Below are 22,765 nucleotides of genomic sequence, written 5' to 3'. Positions count from 1 at the left end.
ACCATTAGGAATGGTGGAAAGCCATCATTTTTTGTTTTCAGTAAAGTATTCAACACTATCAGCAAGTAGATTGCAATGGAAATCTTTTTTTTATTATTATTTAAACAAATTTTTAAACGTGAATCATCAATTAGCAATCACAACATATTTAATTCTGTACATCAAAAGATGTTCAGATTATACAGATTACTCAGAATATTTGAATGTACACATTGCTGAGAATTTAAATTGGAAGAAAAACAAACACTTTTTAGACTTCAAATCAGTTCAGCCACTTTTGCACTTTGTGTTGCTGCAGACATTGGAGAGAAACAAAGAAGGAAGCCAACATACTATTACTTTGCTTATTTTCATTTAGTAGTGTCATGGGGAACAGCAACCAGAGAATCTTATATTTAAGAAAGAAACTCTTCATTCCATGAAAGCATGCAATAACAAAAATATTTGGTGCTCACCCTCAATCATGTGGTAGACTATTGTTTAAAGTGTTAGATATTTTAAGGACAGTCTCATAGTAGATACTGAATCTCATAAAATTTGTTATAGATAATCCATTAGAGTTTTAAGGAATAATGCCACTCATAATTACAACATAAGAAGAAAAAATTGGCCTTCATTATTCTCCATGCAAACTGACTTTAGTTCAGAAATGGGTAAATAATGCTGCTATAGTAATCTTTGATAACATACCCTATGATATTAAATGCCTGACATAGAGAACCTAAATTTAAAAGTAAGCTGGGAAGTACATTCCATTCTATTGAAGAATTTTTGTTTGGAATCTTTAAACTTCTTTAGTGCAAAAGTGTTGCATTCTTACTTGTGTTTGTTAAACTAAATATTGTTTTCTTTTATGTGAACCCCCATGTAAATTGCCAGCATGCACCCATATTTAAATTTCAGTTAGTTAATATTCTGTAAACTGAGTCACCCATCTTCATTATGGTGTATTGTACAAATGTGGAACATGTAACTAATTAAATAAGTAATTGTATCAAAAAGAAAATTCAGTTGAGAAAACTACAAAATTATGAGACAGAATTGCTAGCTACTATGTATCTTCAAGTGACAAATGATTAGTTCTGCTGACACAGACATATAAAAGTGCATAATAGTATTGTGGCATTAAATATTTGCCAGTATACGAGACACACCAGCATAAAAGATACACCCCCACTTTTTAAGACCCTTTTTTATATCTAGACAATATAAGCAATAAAAACTGCTTACCTTTTAATATTTTTCCTCAAAATCCATCCTCAGAGCTGGAGTAAGGAATATGTGAAGCCACCATGTCAGGATCTAAATCCTCGTGCAATAAATTATCCTCTATAACATCCAGTGCATTACTGATTCCATACTTCTTAAATGATTGAATCACTCTTTCAGTTTTTATAGAGTCCTATGAAGCTTTGACCCACTCACAAATTTGAGAAATTCTATGTCTCTTCCTCCTTCCTGATGATATAGTTTCAAAATCTGTAGATTACATCCATCGCTCCATTCCTCCTCCATATGTCCCTTGAATGGTCTGTTGATACATACATCTAAATGTTGAAATAAATGAGTTAGCCCTCCAGGAATTACAGCTATCTGAGTCTTCAATTCATTCAGTCTATTTTTAACATCCATTCAATGAGAACGAAACTGATCCCATACTAAAAGAGCAGGCTTCTTCAGTAGGCTTCCAGGTTGGCTAGACCAAATTTTATCTGTCCACAACTGTATTCCTCCTCCATCCATCCCACCTGTGTACATGGACAAATAGTCTTTGGCAATTGTTCCATAGAAACATGACCACATGACCACAGTCTCTGGCTGCTGAGGTGTGTGTGTGTGTGTGTGTGTGTGTGTGTGTGTGTGTGTGTGTGTGTGTGTTTTGTCTATTACTGACAAAGGTCTTGTTGGCCAAAAGCTCACTTTCTGATAGTCTTTTTCTTATGCCTATCTGCGACTCAGCATCATCACTATATGGTGAGTAGCAACTACCCTTTTTATATTGTTACATTCCACACAGGACTTTCCATTTTAAAAAGTATTTCCTTCATTTTTAGAGACCTTTTGAAAATGAGCACTGTCAAGCAAGGCCTCATAGGATGCTTCCGAGGCTTAGTCGTCAATGGTGAAGTTCTGGATATATATTCCTACATGAGTGTCCATTTGTCTGAAATAATAAAAGATTGCAAGCCATCTTGTGTTCCAAATCCATGCAAGAATGGTGCACAATGTAAGGAGCTTTGGAGTACATTTCAATGCATCTGTGAAAATCCTTGGGCTCATCGTGGTCCTCTGTGTGAAACTAGTAAGTACCCTAGGGAAAATGATTACAATGCTTCAATTTGAACTCTCAAAACATTATGAAACCATTTGCTATTTTCTGTTGATATTGATAAGTGTGTGATACCATAATAGTATACAACTAATTTTTCATCAGTGTATACTTTTGAGTGCATTCACGTGTGCCGCCCCCCCCCCCCCCCCCACACACACACACACACATTCACTCTCCCAGCCCAGTGCTTGGCTCACTGTGCAGTTAATTTGACTGTTATAGGATGCCATGTTCTTGCACAGCACAATAAGTAGAAAGTAGTTAATGTGCTTACGGAAAGCCAAGATAGAAGTACAGAGAAAGAAATAGATGGGCAGTGTGAGTGCAGAATGTAAATTATGTCATACAATATTTCATTCCAGAATGAAAGGAAACCATGTGGAAAAATTACCAAGGTAACACACAATTGTGAATGGAATATAAGCAGTGAAATGAGTAAACCCATTCACTTATTAGACAGAGAAGAGATTCATCTTCTTTTATGTTCCTTCTTATCAACTACTCAAAGCCTCCTCCGAGAGGTAAATGGTTTTCCTGAAGCATTGTGTTTATGTTCTACCCAGGATTTTCATCACTGTACCATGTGATTTTAATTGAAGTTGTCTCTCTGTTCCATTGATGAAGATTTTAATACAAGTTTACCAAGTATTCTCATAATTTAAGTGATTCATGGTGTCAGATGCTATAGTAATCATCTAATACATAAAATCTTCATCGTTTAATATATGAAATCACTATTTCTTGGTTTGTTTGTTTGTTCATCTTCTGTGCATCCCTATACCATTCATCCAATTATGATGAAACTTTGATGAGCTATGTGCAGGCCCTTGAAGATTTCTGTTGGTGCCAGAACCCCCTACCACAGACATGGGTGGGGGTGACAAGCAGATGATATAGAAGCTTAACTCAGGATGACTAATTTTTTGTATAAAAATATTGTGGGGCAATATACCCCAGCCATCCCTAGGGGTGGGAGTGAGAAGGTATGACATACAAAAATATTACTATCAATTCCATAGTTTTAGGTGTCCCTCGACATCTTGGTGACAGTCCCAATGATGTTTCACCCTAGAGGTGGGGGAAGGGTGTACAAAGGCAGTGACATATCAGCATATCTTGCTAATGGTAGAAGGAATTTCTATGAAAATTGGCTATCTAGAGAAATATTCTTGACAGTAAGATACCCTTATCTTTCCTATGGCTGAGGGTTTTGGGTGGAAGGGGATGCCATAAAAGCATAAATCATGAATGCTTGGAGTAATTTCAACCAAATTTGGTATATAGAAGACTCATTGTCTGTATAAAAATACTGTGGGAGTAAGATATGATTACAGTCACTAGGGGTGGGGGTAACAACAAGAAGCTATGACATGTAGAAGCGTCTGAAAATGGCCTGTTGGTATTTTGTTCCTGTAAGTAGTTGACTTGGAATACTTTAAAAGTGTGAAGCACAATCTATCTCTTACTTGCACTGTTCAGTGCATCACCCACATTGTATGGATGAGCACTACAGTGAGCCAATAATTTTGCCAGCATGTTTTGGGGGCCATGCCATGCCACATGGCTTGATACCATGAATACATTTAACGTCCTCTGTAGAGCTGAATGGAGTAAAACAATGGAGAATCAGCCAGTTGCCTGTGACAGTCCTTCTCAAAATAACAGTTGGTTTCTGACAGAACTACAAGTTTCCTCAGAATTCGGAGGTACATTTCTAAAGATATAAAAGAAATATGTGTACAAATATGTTCAGTGTCTCTGGTATCTATGTATGAGTGAAATATATTGGAAGTATTGTACATGGGCAAAGCTGCAGGCTAAAAGCTAGTTACAAATATCATTATATTAAAAAGACACAGTGCTACTTACCGTAAAGAAGACGTGTCATTTTTGACATGTCTCTCATATGGTAAACAGTAATCTGCCATTTCCTACATTGTTACTATTCATTCCTGTAGTTTCCATTGTTTGATTATATTAAAAGGCCTATTTTTAGGTGTGCTAGCTTGCTTATAACATATCATTCACTAGGTACAATAGTTTAGCAGCTATGGGGGCATGCTGAAAAGTAATGCCTTGAAATTTTTTATGTGAAACTTCTTAAATCTTGTTAAATAAAACAAATGTTATGAACATCCTACATCTTTATTCTTCTTGTCTACATATCTATTTCTCAACTTAGTCACTCTGATGATGAACATATTTATCTCTACGAGAGAAAAGCTTGTTGCTATCGTCGCTGTATAATATTTGATTTTGTTGACAGAGCCACACCCTCATCTTTGTTTGCATCACTTCATCACTATTAAAGCGAAATCCACAAAGGTGTTCTTTAAGTTATGAAAATAGTTGAAAATCACATGGTGCCAAGTTGGGATTTCATGATCCATGACAGTGGATCCAAGGTGTCAGATTGTAGGAGATGTTGCAGCACTCACATGTGATCTGGCATTGTCATGCTGAAGGAGATGGTACTCCATGTGTGAACAAACTTGTCAGATTCAATACTCAAGGAGCCACAAACTAGAGCCACAGTAACCCAACCATTACCATGTGCACTAGCATCAGCATTAGTAAGTGTAAAATTCAGTACTCATCCACAAAACACTGAAGGACCATGAAGAATAAATTGCGCACCTACTCCGCTCTTCATAGTTATAGATATATTATCAATAGCTTTATGCACTGTAAGACACGAATGCCTTCTCCTAAAATAACACAACATAACTATTCTGTGTCGATGCTGCTGCATGTGCGGCTGCTCGACGCCTGATGCCATCTTACCAGAAATGTCACTTATAAGCTGCCAGTTATCAGACTGCAACTTCTAGCTGCCAGTAGCTATCTACTTCCTGTCCAGGAGCAATAGCATGTGTGATGCTAAGTAAAACTAGTAGTGTCACGCTAGAATTCCCAGTGGGCAACGCAAAGTACCTAGAACACCGCACATAGTGAACTAGCATGTCAAAGATATATATCTTAGCAACTGGCAGCAAGGTGATGTAACTTACCAAACAAAAGCCCAAACTCTTTGCCTTTACATATGTCTGCTTGTGTCTGTGTATGTGTGGATGGATATGTGTGTGTGTGCGAGTGTATACCTGTCCCTTTTTCCCCCTAAGGTAAGTCTTTCCGCTCCCGGGATTGGAATGACTCCTTTCCCTCTCCCTTAAAATCCACATCCTTTCGTCTTTCCCTCTCCTTCCCTCTTTCCTGATGAAGCAATCATGGGATGCGAAAGCTTGAATTTTGTCTGTGTGTTTGTGTTTGTTAGTGTCTCTATCAACATACCAACGCTTTCATTTGGTAAGTTACATCATCTTTGTTTTTAGATATATTTTTCCCACGTGGAATGTTTCCCTCTGTTATACACACACACACACACACACACACATTCATTTGCTGCCAGTTGCTAATATATATATATACAGGGTGTTACAAAAAGGTACGGCCAAACTTTCAGGAAACATTACTCACACACAAAGAACGAAAATACGTTATGTGGACATGTGTCCGGAAACGCTTACTTTCCATGTTAGAGCTCATTTTATTACTTCTCTTCAAATCACATTAATCATGGAATGGAAACACACAGCAAAAGAACGTACTAGCGTGACTTCAAACACTTTGTTACAGGAAATGTTCAAAATGTCCTCCGTTAGCGAGGATACATGCATCCACCCTCCGTCGCACGGAATCCCTGATGCGCTGATGCATCCCTGGAGAATGGCGTATTGTATCACAGCCGTCCACAATACGAGCACGAAGAGTCTCTACATTTGGTACCTGGGTTGCGTAGACAAGAGCTTTCAAATGCCCCCATAAATGAAAGGCAAGAGGGTTGAGGTCAGGAGAGCGTGGAGGCCATGGAATTAGTCCACCTCTACCAATCCATCGGTCACCGAATCTGTTATTGAGACGCGTACGAACACTTCGACTGAAATGTGCAGGAGTTCCAATGTGCAGGAACCACATGTTGTGTTGTACTTGTAAAGGCACATGTTCTAGAAGCACAGGTAGAGTATCCTGTATGAAATCATGATAATGTGCTCCATTGAGCATTAAATACAGACGAAACTAAAATGAGCTCTAACATGGAAATTAAGCGTTTCCGGACACACGTCCATATAACATCTTTTCTTTATTTGTGTGTGAGGAATGTTTCCTGAAAGTTTGGCTGTACCTTTTTGTAACACCCTGTATATATAAAAAAACCAAAGATGGAAGCACAGCTTCCCCCCCCCCCCCCCCCCCCCAATTGCCATGGCTCCCCCCTCTAAGAGTCAGTGTCTGTTGGTATATCAGTATCTGGATGACTTGGGATGGGTCATTTGCCATGACCTAATAGGTTTCTTTTTTGCTGTTGTGAATTTTTTTTATTTTCTCAAGAAAAGGACAGGTACTTTATTTCAGTTTCTATAGTAATGTGTCACATCATCAACAACTTCAATCTTGGCACAATTCAGTGCACCTTTAATCCATACGGACACAGAGCCTGATTCATTTACTTTCCTATGATTGCATGTCCTAAGAACCAACGGCATTGTAGACATATAGTAAAATGAACCATGATCTCTCTTATAAGCTTCACATATCTGAAATGTATGATGAGCAGTAACTTCTCAGTTGTTAAAAGTCTCCAGCCCTGATACAGTCTCCACTTCACCACCATGAACTAGAGCCACAGAAACCCAACCATTGCCATGTGCACTAGCATCAGCATTAGTACGCATTAAATTCAGTACGCATCTGCAAAACACTGAAGGACCATGATGAGTAACTTGTGCACCTACTCTGATCTTCATAGTAATAGATATATTATCAATAGCTTTATACACTGTAAGGCACGAACGCCTTCTCCTCCTAAAATAACGCGACATAACTAGTCTGTGTCAATGCTGCTGCACGTGCTGCTGCTCGATGACTGATGACATCTTACCAGAAACATCACTTATGTAGCTGCCAGTTATCAGACTGCAACTTCCACCATCAGTAATGAGCCAAGTCCCTTATCTGCTTCTAGTCCAGGAGCAATAGCACGCGCGACGCTAAGTAAAACTATAATGAGGAGGTGGTGGCCCAGGTACCATCAAGCGATGGCAAAGAGGATAATCATTTGTCACACTTATCAGATGATCACTAGATATCCATATATTCCCAAGCCAGTGGCTCTGGGTGTGACAAAATTTAGACACAGCTGCCTTCAAATTTTATAAATATGGTTGTGGCTTTAGTGATCGTAGTTTTGTTCCACTGCTTTTTATCAACTAATTACTAATGCTGATGCTAGTGCACATGGTAATGGTTGGGTTACTGTGGCTCTAGTTCGTGATGGTGAAGTGGCGACTGTATCAGGGCTGGAGACTTTTAACAGCTGAGATGTTATTGCTTATCATACGTTTCAGACCAGAGGTGGCTTGAATTCAAGGAAATAGTATCAGCAGCAATTGAGAGATTTATACCAAATAAATTAACAAATGATGGAGCTGATCCTCCTTGGTACACAAAATGAGTCAGAACACAGTTGCAGAAACAACGAAACAAACATGCCAAATTTAAACAGATGCAAAATCCCCAAGATTTGAGATCCTTAACAGAAGCTTGAAATTTAGTGCGATCCTTTACAGAAGCTCGAAATTTAATGCTCACTTCAATATGAGATGCTTATAACAGTTTCCAAAATGAAACTTTGTCTCGAAACCTGGCAGAAAATCCAAAGAGATTCTGGTCATATGTGAAGTATGTTAGCAGCAAGGCCCGTTTGTGTACCCTTGATGACTGCACGACATGAAGCTTTATGCCTCACCTTGCCCTGTCAACAGCATCATTGGACTATTGATTGGAAACATGTTGCCTGGTCAGACGAGTCTCACTTCAAATTGTATCGAGTGGATGGATGTGTATAGGTATGAAGACAATCCTATGAATCCATGGACCCTGCATGTCAGCAGGGACTGTTCAAGCTTCTAGAGGCTCTGTAATGGTGTGGGGTATGTGCAGTTTGAATGATATGGGACACCTGATATATCTATATGCAACTCTAAGAGGTGACATTATTCTGTCTGATCACCTGCATCCATTCATGTCCAATCTGCATTCTGATGGATTTTAGCAATTCCAGCAGGACAGTACAACACCCCACATGTCCAGAATTGATACAGTATGGCTCCAGGAACGCTCTTCTGAGTTTAAACACTTCTGCTGGCCACCAAATGCCCCAGACATGAACATTATTGAGCAAATCTGGGATGCCTTGCAACGTGTTATTCAGAAGAGCTCTCCACCCCCTCATACTCTTATGAATTTATGGAGAGCCTTTCGGGACTCATGGTGTCAATTTCCTCCAGAACTACTTCAGATATTATTCGAGTCCATGCCAAATTGTGTTGCAGCATTTCTGTGTGCTCGCTGGGTGCCTACATGAGGTGTACAAGTTTCTTTGGCTCTTTAGTGTATTGCTCTATACAAACAGAACCACCCAGTTTAAGTTCACAGCCCATTTTAAAATGTCTTTGTCATGATGAGTGTGTAAGCAAACATGTATTTTATTTAGCAATATCGTAGCCATTCATATATTGTGGTATGACAGTCACAGTCATGCCAGTCTCAATTTATTTATTTGTGCCATGAGTAACATATATGCAGCAGTAAAGTATCCATCTCAGCTGCTTTGGTTTAAAAACGCAATTTCCAGTCTATAAATGTAAATGTGGTTTACATTTTGCTTGCGTGTTCATTCTGACAAACACCCTCAAGACAATCCCTGCGGAATGAAACGGGCTGATTGTATTTGTAAATAATAACACAGGAAAGTCTTAGCAGTGAGGTGGATTCCATTATAGGGAATCCATGTTTCAGTGCCCAGACGGCTGTAGTAGCTACAAAAATGGGTTATTTTTTTAACCCTAAACTGTTGTCTTAGTGACAATGTGAATTAAGGTAGACTGCTACTAGTCATATATAGGAGGCATTGAGTGAGAGACAGGCACATTTAAGTACATTTAAAAGTAGACTAAGCTATTGGACGTGGTTGTTCTTCAGCAGTCTGTCCTAATTCGTATTATTTTTATTTTCTTCAACAGAGATTCAGTACATGTATAAATGAAAACTGACTTTCAGCATAATATTATTTGTAACTTTGAGATTAGTGCATGCTTCATACATTAACACCCATCTATGGAATATGGAACATTCAATAAAGAAGACTGAAAATCAGTACAAATACACATCAAAGTAAATTTTCTTATTTAGACGGCTACACTTTTCCTTCTGTTAATAAGCAGTTGGCTCTGTTTAGAGACTTAAGGACAATATATGTTTCATCTGTCTGGCTTCATTTTGTAGTTACCACTTTGCTGTTTCCTTTCAGATATAAATGTAAATGGACTCACATTTGTGACTAAGGAATCTTATTTTAAAAGAAATTACCTGCAAACAACACCAGATGATGATTACAAAAAGATTTTTACATCAGTACTTACAAAGAGTTTTCTCATAAATCTGAGGACATATGACAAAAATTCACTTGTGCTCTATGCTAATGACCATTTAAATAATTTTGTCCACTTACACATTGAGAATGGCTCATTTGTGGTATTTATGTTCAACTCAGACAATGTAATTCAAAATATAACTGTGGAATATCCTGGTAAGTAAGCTGCTACTTCTGTTTTGTAGCTAAATATTTATTTTACTTAAGAGAACACTGAATTGCCATCCAGTACTTATTTTCAGGAGATGCAATGTTTAGTGTTGTCAACAGACACTCCTTCCCTGGAGGTGTCATTTAAATTGTTGCATGCTATTGATTATTTTACAGTTTCATTATCATGACTATTTATTAGTTTATATTTAATAACAGATTATGTTGACACTTAATGTGGCAGTTTTAGGTGGGGAGTATTTTGGAATACAGTTGCCTAAGATATCAATAGAGACTGGGCCTGAACTACTAAATTTATTGCACTACCAACCTCAGCTAGCAGTTGCACTGTAGCCATTACTGAATGCTTTCTTTTGATTGCACATTGCTCATTGTTTTCTTTTCTTACTTTGAAAAGAGTGAAGAGACTGATCTTGATTCATCACAGGGTTCAAATATGACACTCACAGCACTAGAAAGAATCAGCAATCCCTATGACAAATGTCAGTTCTGCTTTTGCAGAATCACAGAACATGGATGTAGGCTGCCAGTCCTGCAAGAGGGAGGTGGAGTTTGATCTTTAGCACCACTCCTCTCCCTTCAGAAGGTCTTCATTCTCATGTGTTTACACTCAAGGCTGACTGTTACGATATGGTGTCCACACCCTACCTCCTACCTTTGACATGACAAAAACAACAAAACAACAGCAATATCTTCTCTCTCTCTCTCTCTCTCTCTCACACACACACACACACACACACACACACACACACACACACAGACACCCACCCACCCACACACACACACACACACACACACACACACACACACACCTACTTACTCACTCGCTCACACTACATATTACCCTTCCTTCTCCTCTCTACATGTGACTTTTTTTTGTTGTTTCTTGTGGGGTTAATTATTATTATCCCATTGTTAACTGCAATCCAGTTTAAGTTAAGATAGTAATTTAATAGATAGTTGTGAGCCTACTGATGTAAACTGTGTCAGAATGGGTTACTACCCAACGTATGTAATTGATTCCATAACTTGATTATACAATGAAAGCGCTACTATTCATTTACAGTAACTCTTTTTGCCCAGTTTAACCATTAAATCAGTAGTATGTCTAAAAGTCAACAGTATTTCCTCTATCTGTAGGTTCTGTGCTTTATAATACTTTTTTCACATTTAAATTCAATAGCATATTGTATATTATTCTTGTTAGTATTGTTGTTATTATTACTGCTAGTAGTAGTACCACCAAAACATGGTTTAATACCAAGTAATGGATCCACCATATTTGCTTACTTTAAGCATCATTACAATAGATAAGAAGCTATGGCAGGTGGTACTATTTAAGTTACAAACACATATATGTCGCTAGCTCCACCGCAGAAGAAGGTGGAACATCTTTTATGTTACTCAAGACAGAATACCTGTATGTTGTGTGTAACACACTTTTATCTACTAGGTAATAGCACATAGAGATACGAAATAAAAAAACATTATGAACACTAACATTCAGTGTCTCCAGTTTCTTCATCTCTGGCAGAAAATGAAAGATGGTTTAAGCAAATGAGACAATGAAGTAACTAAGTACTACAGTCACTGAAGGAAAAACAATAAGATATTAACATACAACTTTATTTGCACTTTTTTTCTAGTTTTGTTTTATGAAGTAATTCACTCTTCTGAGGTTTAATACATGAACTTTTATTTAATTGTTACTAGAAATTGCACAGAAAGCAAATTTGTCTTTCTTGTAAACATAAATATTGATTAGAAAATATTGTATTCGCTACTATCACTATAAGAATCCATCAACAACAGTGGCATGATATGTACTTTGGCATTCTCATTATACATGTTGCTTTAGATATACCTTACAGGAACTTAGATAAGGTCAGCTATAACAGTGAACTTTCCATTATCTGGAGAAAACAATCTCAACGTCGGAATGTCACTTGTGTAAATTAACAAGAAATTCTACTATTGGGAAGGTATCACAACTGAACAATTTTGTCTAAAAAGTTTTTTGTTTGTTTTGTGCTGTTTCAGTGATACCAAAAAATTCTCCCTGCCAGGAATTATGCCATCCCATTCAATCAAACTGGGTGCAAACTGTAATTTGCATTTCCCACTGCTATTTCAATCACTCAGGTCTAATAAGAGGCATTTTGGTTATACATTGGCAAAAGTTTCTGGGTGGCCTTCAGTCTTTGTATGCCAATCATTTAGTAATGGCATTTTCTAATGATGAGGCATTTGATATGCTTATAGTGCTCAGAGAATGACACAAGAATTGCCTACAACAAATTGGTTTTATTTTATGCAGGCTGATACAAAGATTGTCCAGACAAGTTGCAACATGTTTTTTGGCAATTGGCCAACTGACTCATAGTCATAACAAACAAATCAGAAGATTTGATAGAAGTGCATAATTATATTCATGGTGCAATAAAATCTCAAACCACATTTTTCTACTCAGATAATATAATGGAACTTCGGAGCAAGCAGTAGTACTGACTAGAGAATTTTCCATTGTTTATATCCATATCACTTCATTATTTTTCTTGAATTTTAAGCCAAGTTGATTTATAGATGGGAATCACATTGGGCACATGGTTTACAAACCAAAAATTGGACTACATGATTGTCATACTGTGAACATGAAGGAACTTTCAAATCTAATAACAGGTTAAATATCCACAATGCTGCCTATTGGTCTGGAGAGCACCCTCAGTGTTTATGTCAGCAAGACAACCAGCAGGTGTGGAGCATTATATGCAGACCAATACTCTGTGTCTCTCTAACTGCATTGACAGAATTACTAAAAAAATGTTCCAGTTGGTTGTTAATGTGATTGCAGCAAGACAGGTGCCCAGCACATTTACCTTGGTGGCCAGGTGTTCCATACATAATTTTTCCTTGGATGGTGAATTGGTAGATTTTGATAAAAGTCAATCCACAATCAGTATCAGTGGGGCTAATCCCAGTTCATTCACAACAAGAGGTACACATAAGATGCTTCTCAGAAACAGTGCAACTATCTTAAGTCTGTATTTCAAAGAAAAGTTCAGTCCACGCCATATCAGAGACACCCCTCTGACAATATGAACACTCTAGCCAAATCAAAACTACACTTGCTGCACACCTCACAAATTGCATCACAACTGACTCAGACAGGCCCTGGCTTGTCTTATATGCTGGATCCTGGCATGGTATCCTTAGAGGATGCTCATGATGACAAACACACTCTGGGTAGTGGCACCGCAATGGTCATCAGTAATGCTGCATCAGCTATTCAGTTTCCACAGTGAAATTGGATGGCACTATTGTATCCCCACTTCCCCACTCCCCTGCCCCATACCTCACCACCTCTAACAACAACTGTCACAGGAGAAGGTGAAGGTAGTGCATGACCCAATGGCCCAGAGGAATTGCCACCAGAAAGGCAATGTGTTGATGCCCACAGGTGTTACAGTGGAAGATCTAGGCATGATGAGGCTTAGAGGAAGATGCAACAGCCACCATTGGACTGGAGAGCTCACTGGGAGTGGAGAAGCAAGTGGCTGCTGACCAGAATGGAAGAAGTGACATTGATTTCAGTGGTGCTGCAGAAGCCGCAGAATATGTCTATACACACAAGATGGATGGAGATAGTCCTGCAGATGCAGGTTGGGTGATGCCTGAATGATACTAGTGTTATAATAAATCCCATTAGAGAGAAAACAACAGAAAGGAAGGTAAATCATATTTTACAACGAATTATAAAGTGCTTCTCAGAAAATGGCCACACCCTAAATTTTGAAAAAAAAACACCATTTTCAGTTCTTACAACAAATAATCAATTGATGTAGCACATGTGTAGGAGTCAGTAAATAGGGTAGAATGTTCCAAATATTTAGGTGTACATACAGATGAAACTTGTCCTGGAAGAAGCATATTACTGTGCTTCTCAAACAATTAAGTTCAGCTACTTTTGCCCTTCATATAATTGCTAACCTTGGAAACAAACAAATCAACCTCCTGACATATTTTCTGTATTTCTACCCAATAATGTCTTACAAAATAATTTTCTGGGGTAACACAAAACTTAGGCAGAAAATGTTGATTTACCGCCTGGATCCGTACTCACAACTTTTGATGCCACTTTCCTGTACACTAACATTGCTCATGCTTATGGTGTTGCTACTATTGAAGACTACCATTCCCAACATCCTTCAGACTCCAAACCCTCCGTGTCTTTCTCGTACACTTTACTAACATTATCCTAACACACAAATACTTTCCCTTTGAAGGGAAGGTATACGAACAATTCCATGTTACAGCCATGAGCACCCACATGGCGCACTCCTATGCCAACCCATTCATGGGCCATCTGGAGGAAACCTTCCTAGCCTCACACAACCCTAAACCTCTCATCTGTTTCTGGTTCACTGATGATATCTTCATGATTTGGACTAGACATCCTATCCTCGATCCTTCACAACCTCAATACCTACTCTCCTATCTGCTTAAAATGGCCCTCCTCAACCCAGTGTGTCAGCTTCCAGAACATTGACCTCCTCCTCTCTGATGGTTCCATCCACACTTCTGTCCACATTAAACCCATCAATCAAAAACAGTACCTGCATGTTGGCAGCTGTCATCCCTTCCACTCCAAAAAATCCCTCTCATACAGCCTGGGCACATGAGGACAGTGTATCTGCAGTGCCAAAAGCTCCCTTGCCCCAGTATGCTCAAGGTCTCACCAAGGCCTCGACAGACAGGCACTATCCCCCAGATTTAGTCTGCTAACAAATTTCCCATGTCATTTCCCCACACAACCCCAGTCCTCCCACAACATCCAAGAACCAGCTAGAAAGGAGTGCCCCCCTTCATCACCCAATACCACTCTAGACTGTAACAACTGAACCATATCATTCATCAAGGCCTTGTTTTTTCTGTCATCATGCCCTGAAATGAGGGAAATCCTACCAAAGATACTTCCCACCCTTCCTAAAGTATGGTTCCATTGCCCACCCAACCTCCACAATATCCTAGTTGATCACTTTGTCAATCCCGATTCCAACCCCTCGTCATGGGAATCATACCCCTGTGGCACACCCAGTTGCAAGACCTGTCCAATACACCCACCCAGCACTTCATATTCCAGTGCTGTTACAAGTTTATCCTATCCCATCAGAGGCAGGGCCACATGTGAGAGCAGCCATGTCATATAACAGCTCTGCTGAAATCATTGCACAGCTTTTTATATTGGTATGACTTGGTATGACTATCAACCAGATGGTATGACTATCAGTTAGCTATCCACCAGGATGAATGGTCACTGCCAAACTGTGGCTAAGAGCAAAATTGACCACTCTGCAGCACAACATGCAGCTGAACATAACATGCTCTGTTTCAGTGGCTGCTGCACAACCCAGGCCATCTGGATTCTCCTCTCCACCACCAACTTTACTGAACTCCACTCGCAAAATTATCCCAGCTTCAACATAAGGTAATCTACTGTCCCACATCCTCCACCCAGCAGTTCCTGCCACCTCTTTCCTATCACCCCCTCTCTGTTCACATCCCCTCACCCTCATTGTCTGCTGCTCTCTTCCAACATATCCACCCATCATTTCCCCCTCCCTGCTCCCCTCCCCCCCCCCCCCCCCCCACCCATTCCTCCTGCCCCACCTGCCCTGGATAACACTGTTTTCATACTATTTCCTGCAAATATGATGTCATTTTGATGTCCCTTGCAGTATCGTCAACTGCAGTAACTGCTGACGAATTTTGTTAGTGTTTGATGTGGGCCTTTCTTACATGGATAATGGCTCACCCATGTCATTAGTGGCAGAAATATGCCAATCAAAAGAAGTGCCACTGGTTTACAGGAAGTCTTACTAGATAAGTGTTATGTGCAAAATATTTGTTGCAAGGAAGAACATGAATGTAATTGCTCATCGTTTCACTTGCAGGAATTTAGGTTTTCTTCTGAGGTTCCTGCCTAAGAACACACTAAGAATCGCCACATGTTTGGAAATAAACAGCCAAATCTTTGTGAGAAGGAAGAAAATGAATTTTATTGCTCCTCATTTCAGTCACAGCACTTACAGTAGTCCTCTTAGGTTCCTGCTTAACCACATAGTAAGAAATTCCCACATACTTGGATATAAAGAACCAAATATTTGTGAGGAGGTTGAATATGAATGTTACTGCTCCTCATTTCTCTTGCAGCTATTTAGGGAAGGGGAAGAAAGGAAAGGAAAGGAAGGAACTAATGATATCAGCTGCATTGAGACTTTATGCGGAATCAGCAGCGATGAGTGAAAATGTGGGATTATGGCTTGGCTGGGGATATTATCAATATAGGCCCCACATTTGTGACAAACACTGTGTCTGGGTAGAGTACTGGATGACACAACTGCTTAGTAAACAGGAGATCCTGGATTTGAGTCCCAGCTCAGCACAAATTTTTGCTCGGCGCCGCTGATTCTGTGTGAAGTCCCAATGCAGCTGATATCACTAATTCCTTTCCCCTTCTTCCACCTCCAATAATGTAGTATGTATCACAGTTGCGCATTCCACATTGTGTCTGTTCTTTCAGATATGTCCAGAAGAAGACACAACGCATTCATATAACTGATTCTCCTCGATGAGCATTTAATCCACAATCTTCAGTGCAGATGCATATTTACATTTGACCCCCAGTGGAAATCTAAAATTAGCAAACATGGAGGACATGGATGGGGACTGTGGATAGGTGGCACTAGATGGGATTGTGGGTTGGCCGGGTGGCATACCAAGATAGTCTGCACACTTGCAATAAACATTGTGTCCGTGTGATGCAGTGCTTAACACAACTGCCTAATAAGGAGGAGATTCCAGGTTCAAATCCCAGTCTGACACAGATGTTCACTCATTGCCATTGATTCAGCATAAAGTCCTAATGCAGCTGATATCATTAGTTCCTTCCTTTTCTTTCTCCCCCCTCTACCTTCAGTCACATAATAGGTATCATAGCTGTGGATTCTGCATGGTGTCTGTTGTTTTGGACACCACACATTCATATAATTGATTCATCTTGATGGGAATTTAATCCATAACCTTCCATGTGCATGCACATTTACATTAGACCTCCAGCAGGAATCTAAAATCAGCAAGCATGGAGGACATGGATAGGGACTGCGCATAGGTGGTGCTGGGAGCGAGTGTTGGTTGGCTGGGGAGCATACCAAGATAGCCCACACATTCACAATAAAGACTTTGTCTGATTGGTGCACTGGTTAACAAAACTGCTTAATAAGCAGGAGTCCTACATTGAGTCCCAGTCAGTCACATATTTTCACTCGTTATCACTGATTCCGCATAAGGTCCCAGTGCAGCTGATATTATTAGTTCCTTTCCTTTTCTTTCTTCCCCCTCCACCTTCAACTACATAATGTGATTTTTGTCTCATGTCTCAGTTATCATATTGTCTCTTGAAGACTTATATTTTTGATGGGCTATTTACTGACATTTAATGATAAGGGTGACGTATTTGTGATAAATTTTCAATGTGCTGTTGTCTTGAACCATCATACTGATAGTTGTTATACGAAAAAGTTTCACATATGCCAGATTAATAAGGTGTCTGTCAGATCGATTGTTAACACCACAGTCTAGAATGTAGTCAGTATTGCATGTGATGTCAGAATGACTACATTTGCAGGAAGTGTTATGAGATGAGTGTTACCCCCATCTCCCCACACCACAGTGTCCTGATATTGTGCTTCCCATCCCACGTCAGACGGCTGCTTTTGTTCAGCATGACAGTTGCAGCTGTCAGAGACAATCATGTATGCACAAGGTGGACCTGCTTGTGTGAATGTGTATGTGTTTTATGTTCAGAAGGCTTTTGCTAAAAGCTAATTGTGTAACAGTCTTTTCATTGTGCCTGTTTGCAACTCAACATGTCATTTTTATAGTGAGTAGCAATCTGTCCTTTCCTAATATTGCTTTTGTTGAAAAATGTTGTAAATGTAATAAAGAAAATATTCTAGACATCTCAAATTCCACTGGCTTCATTAAAGGCTACAAGTTCTGTGTTAGATGTTACTGTTTGGGATTTCCTGACAAGAACATGTCATTTTGTTTTTTGGTTTTGAAAATTTGACAAGCCGAAAAATATAACTCAGTCATTGACAGTAAACATGCCATTCTTCATGTTGTTCATTAAATGATGAAAAAGCTGTAAACATGGATGACATCGGAGATGTTTCTGCTACATCTACATCTACATCTACAGCCACATGGTATGACCCACTGTATGGTGCATGGGGGAGGGTATGAAATACGACTATTAGTTCACTGGCAAATAGAGTGAGGGAAAAATTACTATCTATAACCTCCCATACAGAATGTCCTCAAGAATACTTCAGCAAAACTGATGTTCAGGATATTGGACTGTAATTATGCAGGTCCATTCTTTTACCCTTCTTGTATACAGGAGTCACCTGCACTTTCTTCCAGTCACTTGGGACTTTGCCCTAGGGAAGAGATTCAAAGTAAATGCAAGTTAAGTAAGGGGCCAATGCCATAGAGTACTCTCCGTAATACTGAATTGGGATTCCATTTGGCCCTGGCCTTCTCTACACTAGGGATGCCTATTCTTATGTTCTAAGTACGGGAGTCTGTGTGACAGTCAAAATGATGGTATGTTTGTACGATCCTCCTGTGTGAATGATTTCTGAAATGCAAAATTTTAAACTTCAGCTTTCCTTCTGCTGTCTTCTGTTGCTGCTCCAGACTGGTCAATGAGTGACTGAATAGAAGCCTCTGACCTGCTTAGTGATTTTACTTATGACCAAAATTTTCGTAGGTTCTCAGTGAGATCTTTCACCAAGGTACGTTGATGGAAGTTACTGTATGTTTCATGAATTGATCTTCTTGCTGACAGATAAATTTCTACTAACTTTAGCCTGTCAGCACTGTCATGTTTTTTGAACTGAGAGTGCACCAATCTCTGTTCCCTCAGCATTTTCTGAATTTGATTATTAAACCATGCTGTTAATTAACTTGAATTTACCTGGGCCTGCTATCCATGTCCAGGTAACTTCTCAGTCAGGTTAAATTTCGACCTTGATAGACACAATATTTTTGTTGACATAATGAACACCTCCCACCCATCCTGCACCCCTCCTATGCTATATAATCTGTATTTTTGATACTCGTTCCATACCTCTTGAAGTATCCTAGAGCTATGTACTTCAGGTTTCAGCCAGCTCTCACTTCTGACAATAATTTGAGCATTACTAATTTCCTGGAGGACAATGAGTTCAGAAACTGGGTTATGAATACATCGACAATTTAAATTTTTTGTTGGTCCAGTGTTATCATACAGCACAAATTGTACAATTGATTTTGGACAGGTCAAAGATAAGTTACAATAATACATAATATTAGGAAAATAGTAGGCAAATTAAAAATAGGTACCTATTACAATTAATTTTGTTACGTATTCAGAAATTCTCTGACAGAATTGAAACAGTGCTTTATTATAAATGCCTTTAGTTTAGCTTTAAACATTGGATGAGTAGCATTTTTTATTTCCTCTGGTATCTTATTGTGTAGTATTACACCAATGTTAATTATGCTCCTCTGACAGGTGGTTGTTCTGTGATATTTTTTATGTATATTTGATTTCCCTCTGGTACTATAGATGTGTACATTTTTGTTCTGTAACAGTTTTCCTGTTTTCAGGAGGTATTCCTTAGTGAACAAGATATTTTCATAAATGAATAAACTTGGAACATTTAGAACACCAAGCTCAGAAAAATGGGGTTTACAGGACTCCATCTTTTTAAGGCCACAAATGATTCTTAGAGCTCTTTTTGGCATTCTAAAAACCTTTATACTGTGAGTTGAGTATCCCCAGAAAATGATCCCATGTTGGACTAGTGAGTGGAACTGTGCATAGTATGCCTGCAGTTCTGTTGTTTTGCTCGTTGTACCCTTTAAAATTCTTAGGCCATAGCACACAGATGATAGTTTTCTAGACAAGTTATTTATATGTGTGTCCCACTTTAAGTCTTGCTGAACCCATAGACCCAAAAATTTTGTGACACTTACATTTCCTAGGGGATCATTTTTTAATTGTGCTTGAATAGACATTTGATTAGTTGGATGAATTAAATGAAAATCGACACACACGCATTTTTTTTTTTTCAGTATTTATAATGAGTTTCTTTTTTGTGAACCACTCAGAAAGTCTTTTCATAGAACTTTCTGCTGTGGACTGCAAAGTTTCTGGACTGGATCCAGTGAGCAATATGCTGGTGTCATCGGCAAACAGGATAGTTTTTGTGGGACTCATGTATTCAACTAAGTCATCCACATAAATCAAGAAGAGTAGTGGACCTAAGATTGAGCCCTGTGGTACACCATATTTTATTGTTAATTCACTAGAAAGAAAGGAGCTGTTTCTTGTTTTATTCATTTTGTTGTTTTCATACTGAAGTGATACTTTCCGCCTGCAGTTTTTTAGGTATGAACAAAACCAACTATGTGCTACACCTCTTACTCATCGTCTTTCTAATTTTTTGTGCAGAATGTTATGGTCCAGGATGTCAAAGGCTTTTGAAAGATCTAGAAAAATACTTGCAGCTAATTTATGTCAATCAAGGGATTTTAAAATGCAGTCTAAGAATTTGAAAATTGCTGTCTGTGTGGATTTAGACTTTCTAAAACCATGTTATTGTACTGTAAAAGGAGCATATTAATTTATGAAACTTAAAAGCCTGTCATAAAAGAGTTTTTCTAGAATTTTTGAGAAGGAACTTAACTTTGACTCAGGTCAGTAGTTTGATATTTTTTCAGAAGAACCTATTTTTAGCAGTGGTGAAACTTTTGCTATTTTAAAAATATCTGGAAATACACTAGTTTTTAGAGAGAGGTTGAAAATTTTTGCCAAGGGGTTTGTTATGTGGCGAGCACATGCTTTTAATATGAAATCAGGTACTTCATCAAGACCACTTAACATTTTATTGGTTAATGATTTAATTTTACTTATAATTTCATTGGGGTTTGTTTCATAAACATACATAGAAGCAGTCAAGATCACTGACTTGCTGGAGAAACTTGGAACTGGTCCTTGACAGTGTACTTGAATGATGTCTTCAGCTAGTGAAGTATTCATTGAATTTTTCCTCGACTGAATTTGGGTCTGTGACTTTTGGGCTTTCTAGTGTTAATGATACATTCTTTTTCTTTGATGCTGAACTACAAGTTTCTCTCTTTATAACTCTCCATGTGGATCTCATTTTGTTAGACGAGTTTCTTATCAAATTGTCATTCCACATAATTTTTGTCTCTTTGACTACTCTACCATAGATTCTTTGGTAGGCTTTAGAACAACCTGTGAATTCTTGGGTTACTCTATATTTCTTATGACAGTACTGCAGAAATCTGTTTCTCTCACTGGAAATTTTTATGCCTTTAGTTACCCATTGCTTATTATTGTTGGGTTTTACTGTTTTTACTACTTTTGGAAATGCTACATTAAAATAGTGAAGAAAGATACTCTGAAAACTCGTGTACATGCTATCAACTTTGTTCTGAGTGGCGATGCTTTCCCAGTTTTCCTTTGCCAGTAAGAGATTAAAAATTCTAATGTTATCTTCAGAAAAGGTTCTTTTTTCAACTACTTTTTCAGAACTGCTACTACTTGTTGGCATTTCTACACACAGCAGCTGTGCCTCGTGATCATTATAACCCATGCTCAGTACTCTGGTTGTGAATCTGTAATTTGTTTCTGAGATGAATATTTGGTCAATAATGGAATTTGTGCATTCTGTTAATCTTGTTGGGCAGTGTATTGTGGGGATCATATTGAATGTGTTGGTCATATTTATCGAAGCATCTCTGGTGCTGCTGTCTTTTGAAAAATCGATACTGAAATCCCCACAAAGCACTATCTTCATATTTAGTGTACTGATCCTGTTCAGCAGAACCTCTAGTTTATTCATGAAGACTCACAAGTTTCCACTTGGTGCTCTATATATGTTAATAACTATGAAATTTAATAACTATGAAATTAAGCTCTGGCAGTTTAGTAATCGAAAGTTCAAAGTCTTTTTCAATTGAGTCAATATAACTTTTACTGACATCACAGAACTTTATTTGTTCTTTCACAAAGATAGCAGAGCCACCATGTTTGGAAAACTCTCAGCTAAAATTACTTGCTAATCTATATCCTGAGATTGAGGTTAATTTTACTTCGTCATTTCATAGCCAATGTTCAGTAATGCAAATTGTGTATATTTTTAGTGCATACTGGAGTAGTGCTTCCAACATGGAAATTTTATTTGTGAGTGACTGAACGTTATGGTGTAGTATAGTAAAATCTGGGTATTTAGTAACTTTAGGTGAAATGGTTTCTGATTCTTTATCTAATGGCATTCCTAATACAGCACTTACCTTAAAAAAATTTCAGTATCGTTCTTGTGTGTGGCTTCTGATTGCTGGTGGCAATCAGCTGGTGAGTTAACTTCTAGAGCTTGTATAAGCTTTGCTTCATCCACATCTGTCCTCTTCAGTTTAAACCATATCGTAACTTTCGTTTGGCTGACGACTTGATTGTTTGTTTCTTGCCTAATCAATTTAAACCACTTGGTAATTTGCGTTTATTCAATGGCACAGCTTGTAACTCGTCTAAAGCACTTCTTAATCTCTGTTTGTTTGTCACTTATACTTCTTTCTTTGCTTTTCTTCGAAATGCGAGTACATATTTTTTTGGCTAGTAATTTCTTTCCTGGCAT

At 38.4% G+C, this 22,765-nt stretch overlaps 1 protein-coding gene across 1 annotated transcript in view; it reads left to right on the top strand.

Moving 5' to 3' along the window:
• The window catches only part of LOC124605736 (neurexin-4-like), a 567,593-nt gene that overhangs the window by 361,707 nt on the left and 183,121 nt on the right, over window positions 1–22,765 (top strand). Inside the window, exons 21-22 of the mRNA XM_047137616.1 lie at window positions 2,055–2,302; window positions 9,702–9,980. Coding sequence (XP_046993572.1) covers window positions 2,055–2,302; window positions 9,702–9,980 — 527 coding nt within the window. The remainder of the gene's footprint in view (window positions 1–2,054; window positions 2,303–9,701; window positions 9,981–22,765) is intronic.

This window comes from Schistocerca americana, chromosome 3 (assembly GCF_021461395.2).
Source record: "Schistocerca americana isolate TAMUIC-IGC-003095 chromosome 3, iqSchAmer2.1, whole genome shotgun sequence".
Classification (NCBI taxonomy): Eukaryota; Metazoa; Arthropoda; class Insecta; order Orthoptera; family Acrididae; genus Schistocerca; species Schistocerca americana.
Note: the sequence above shows the minus strand (reverse complement) of the source record. Positions and strands in the feature narration are given on the sequence as shown.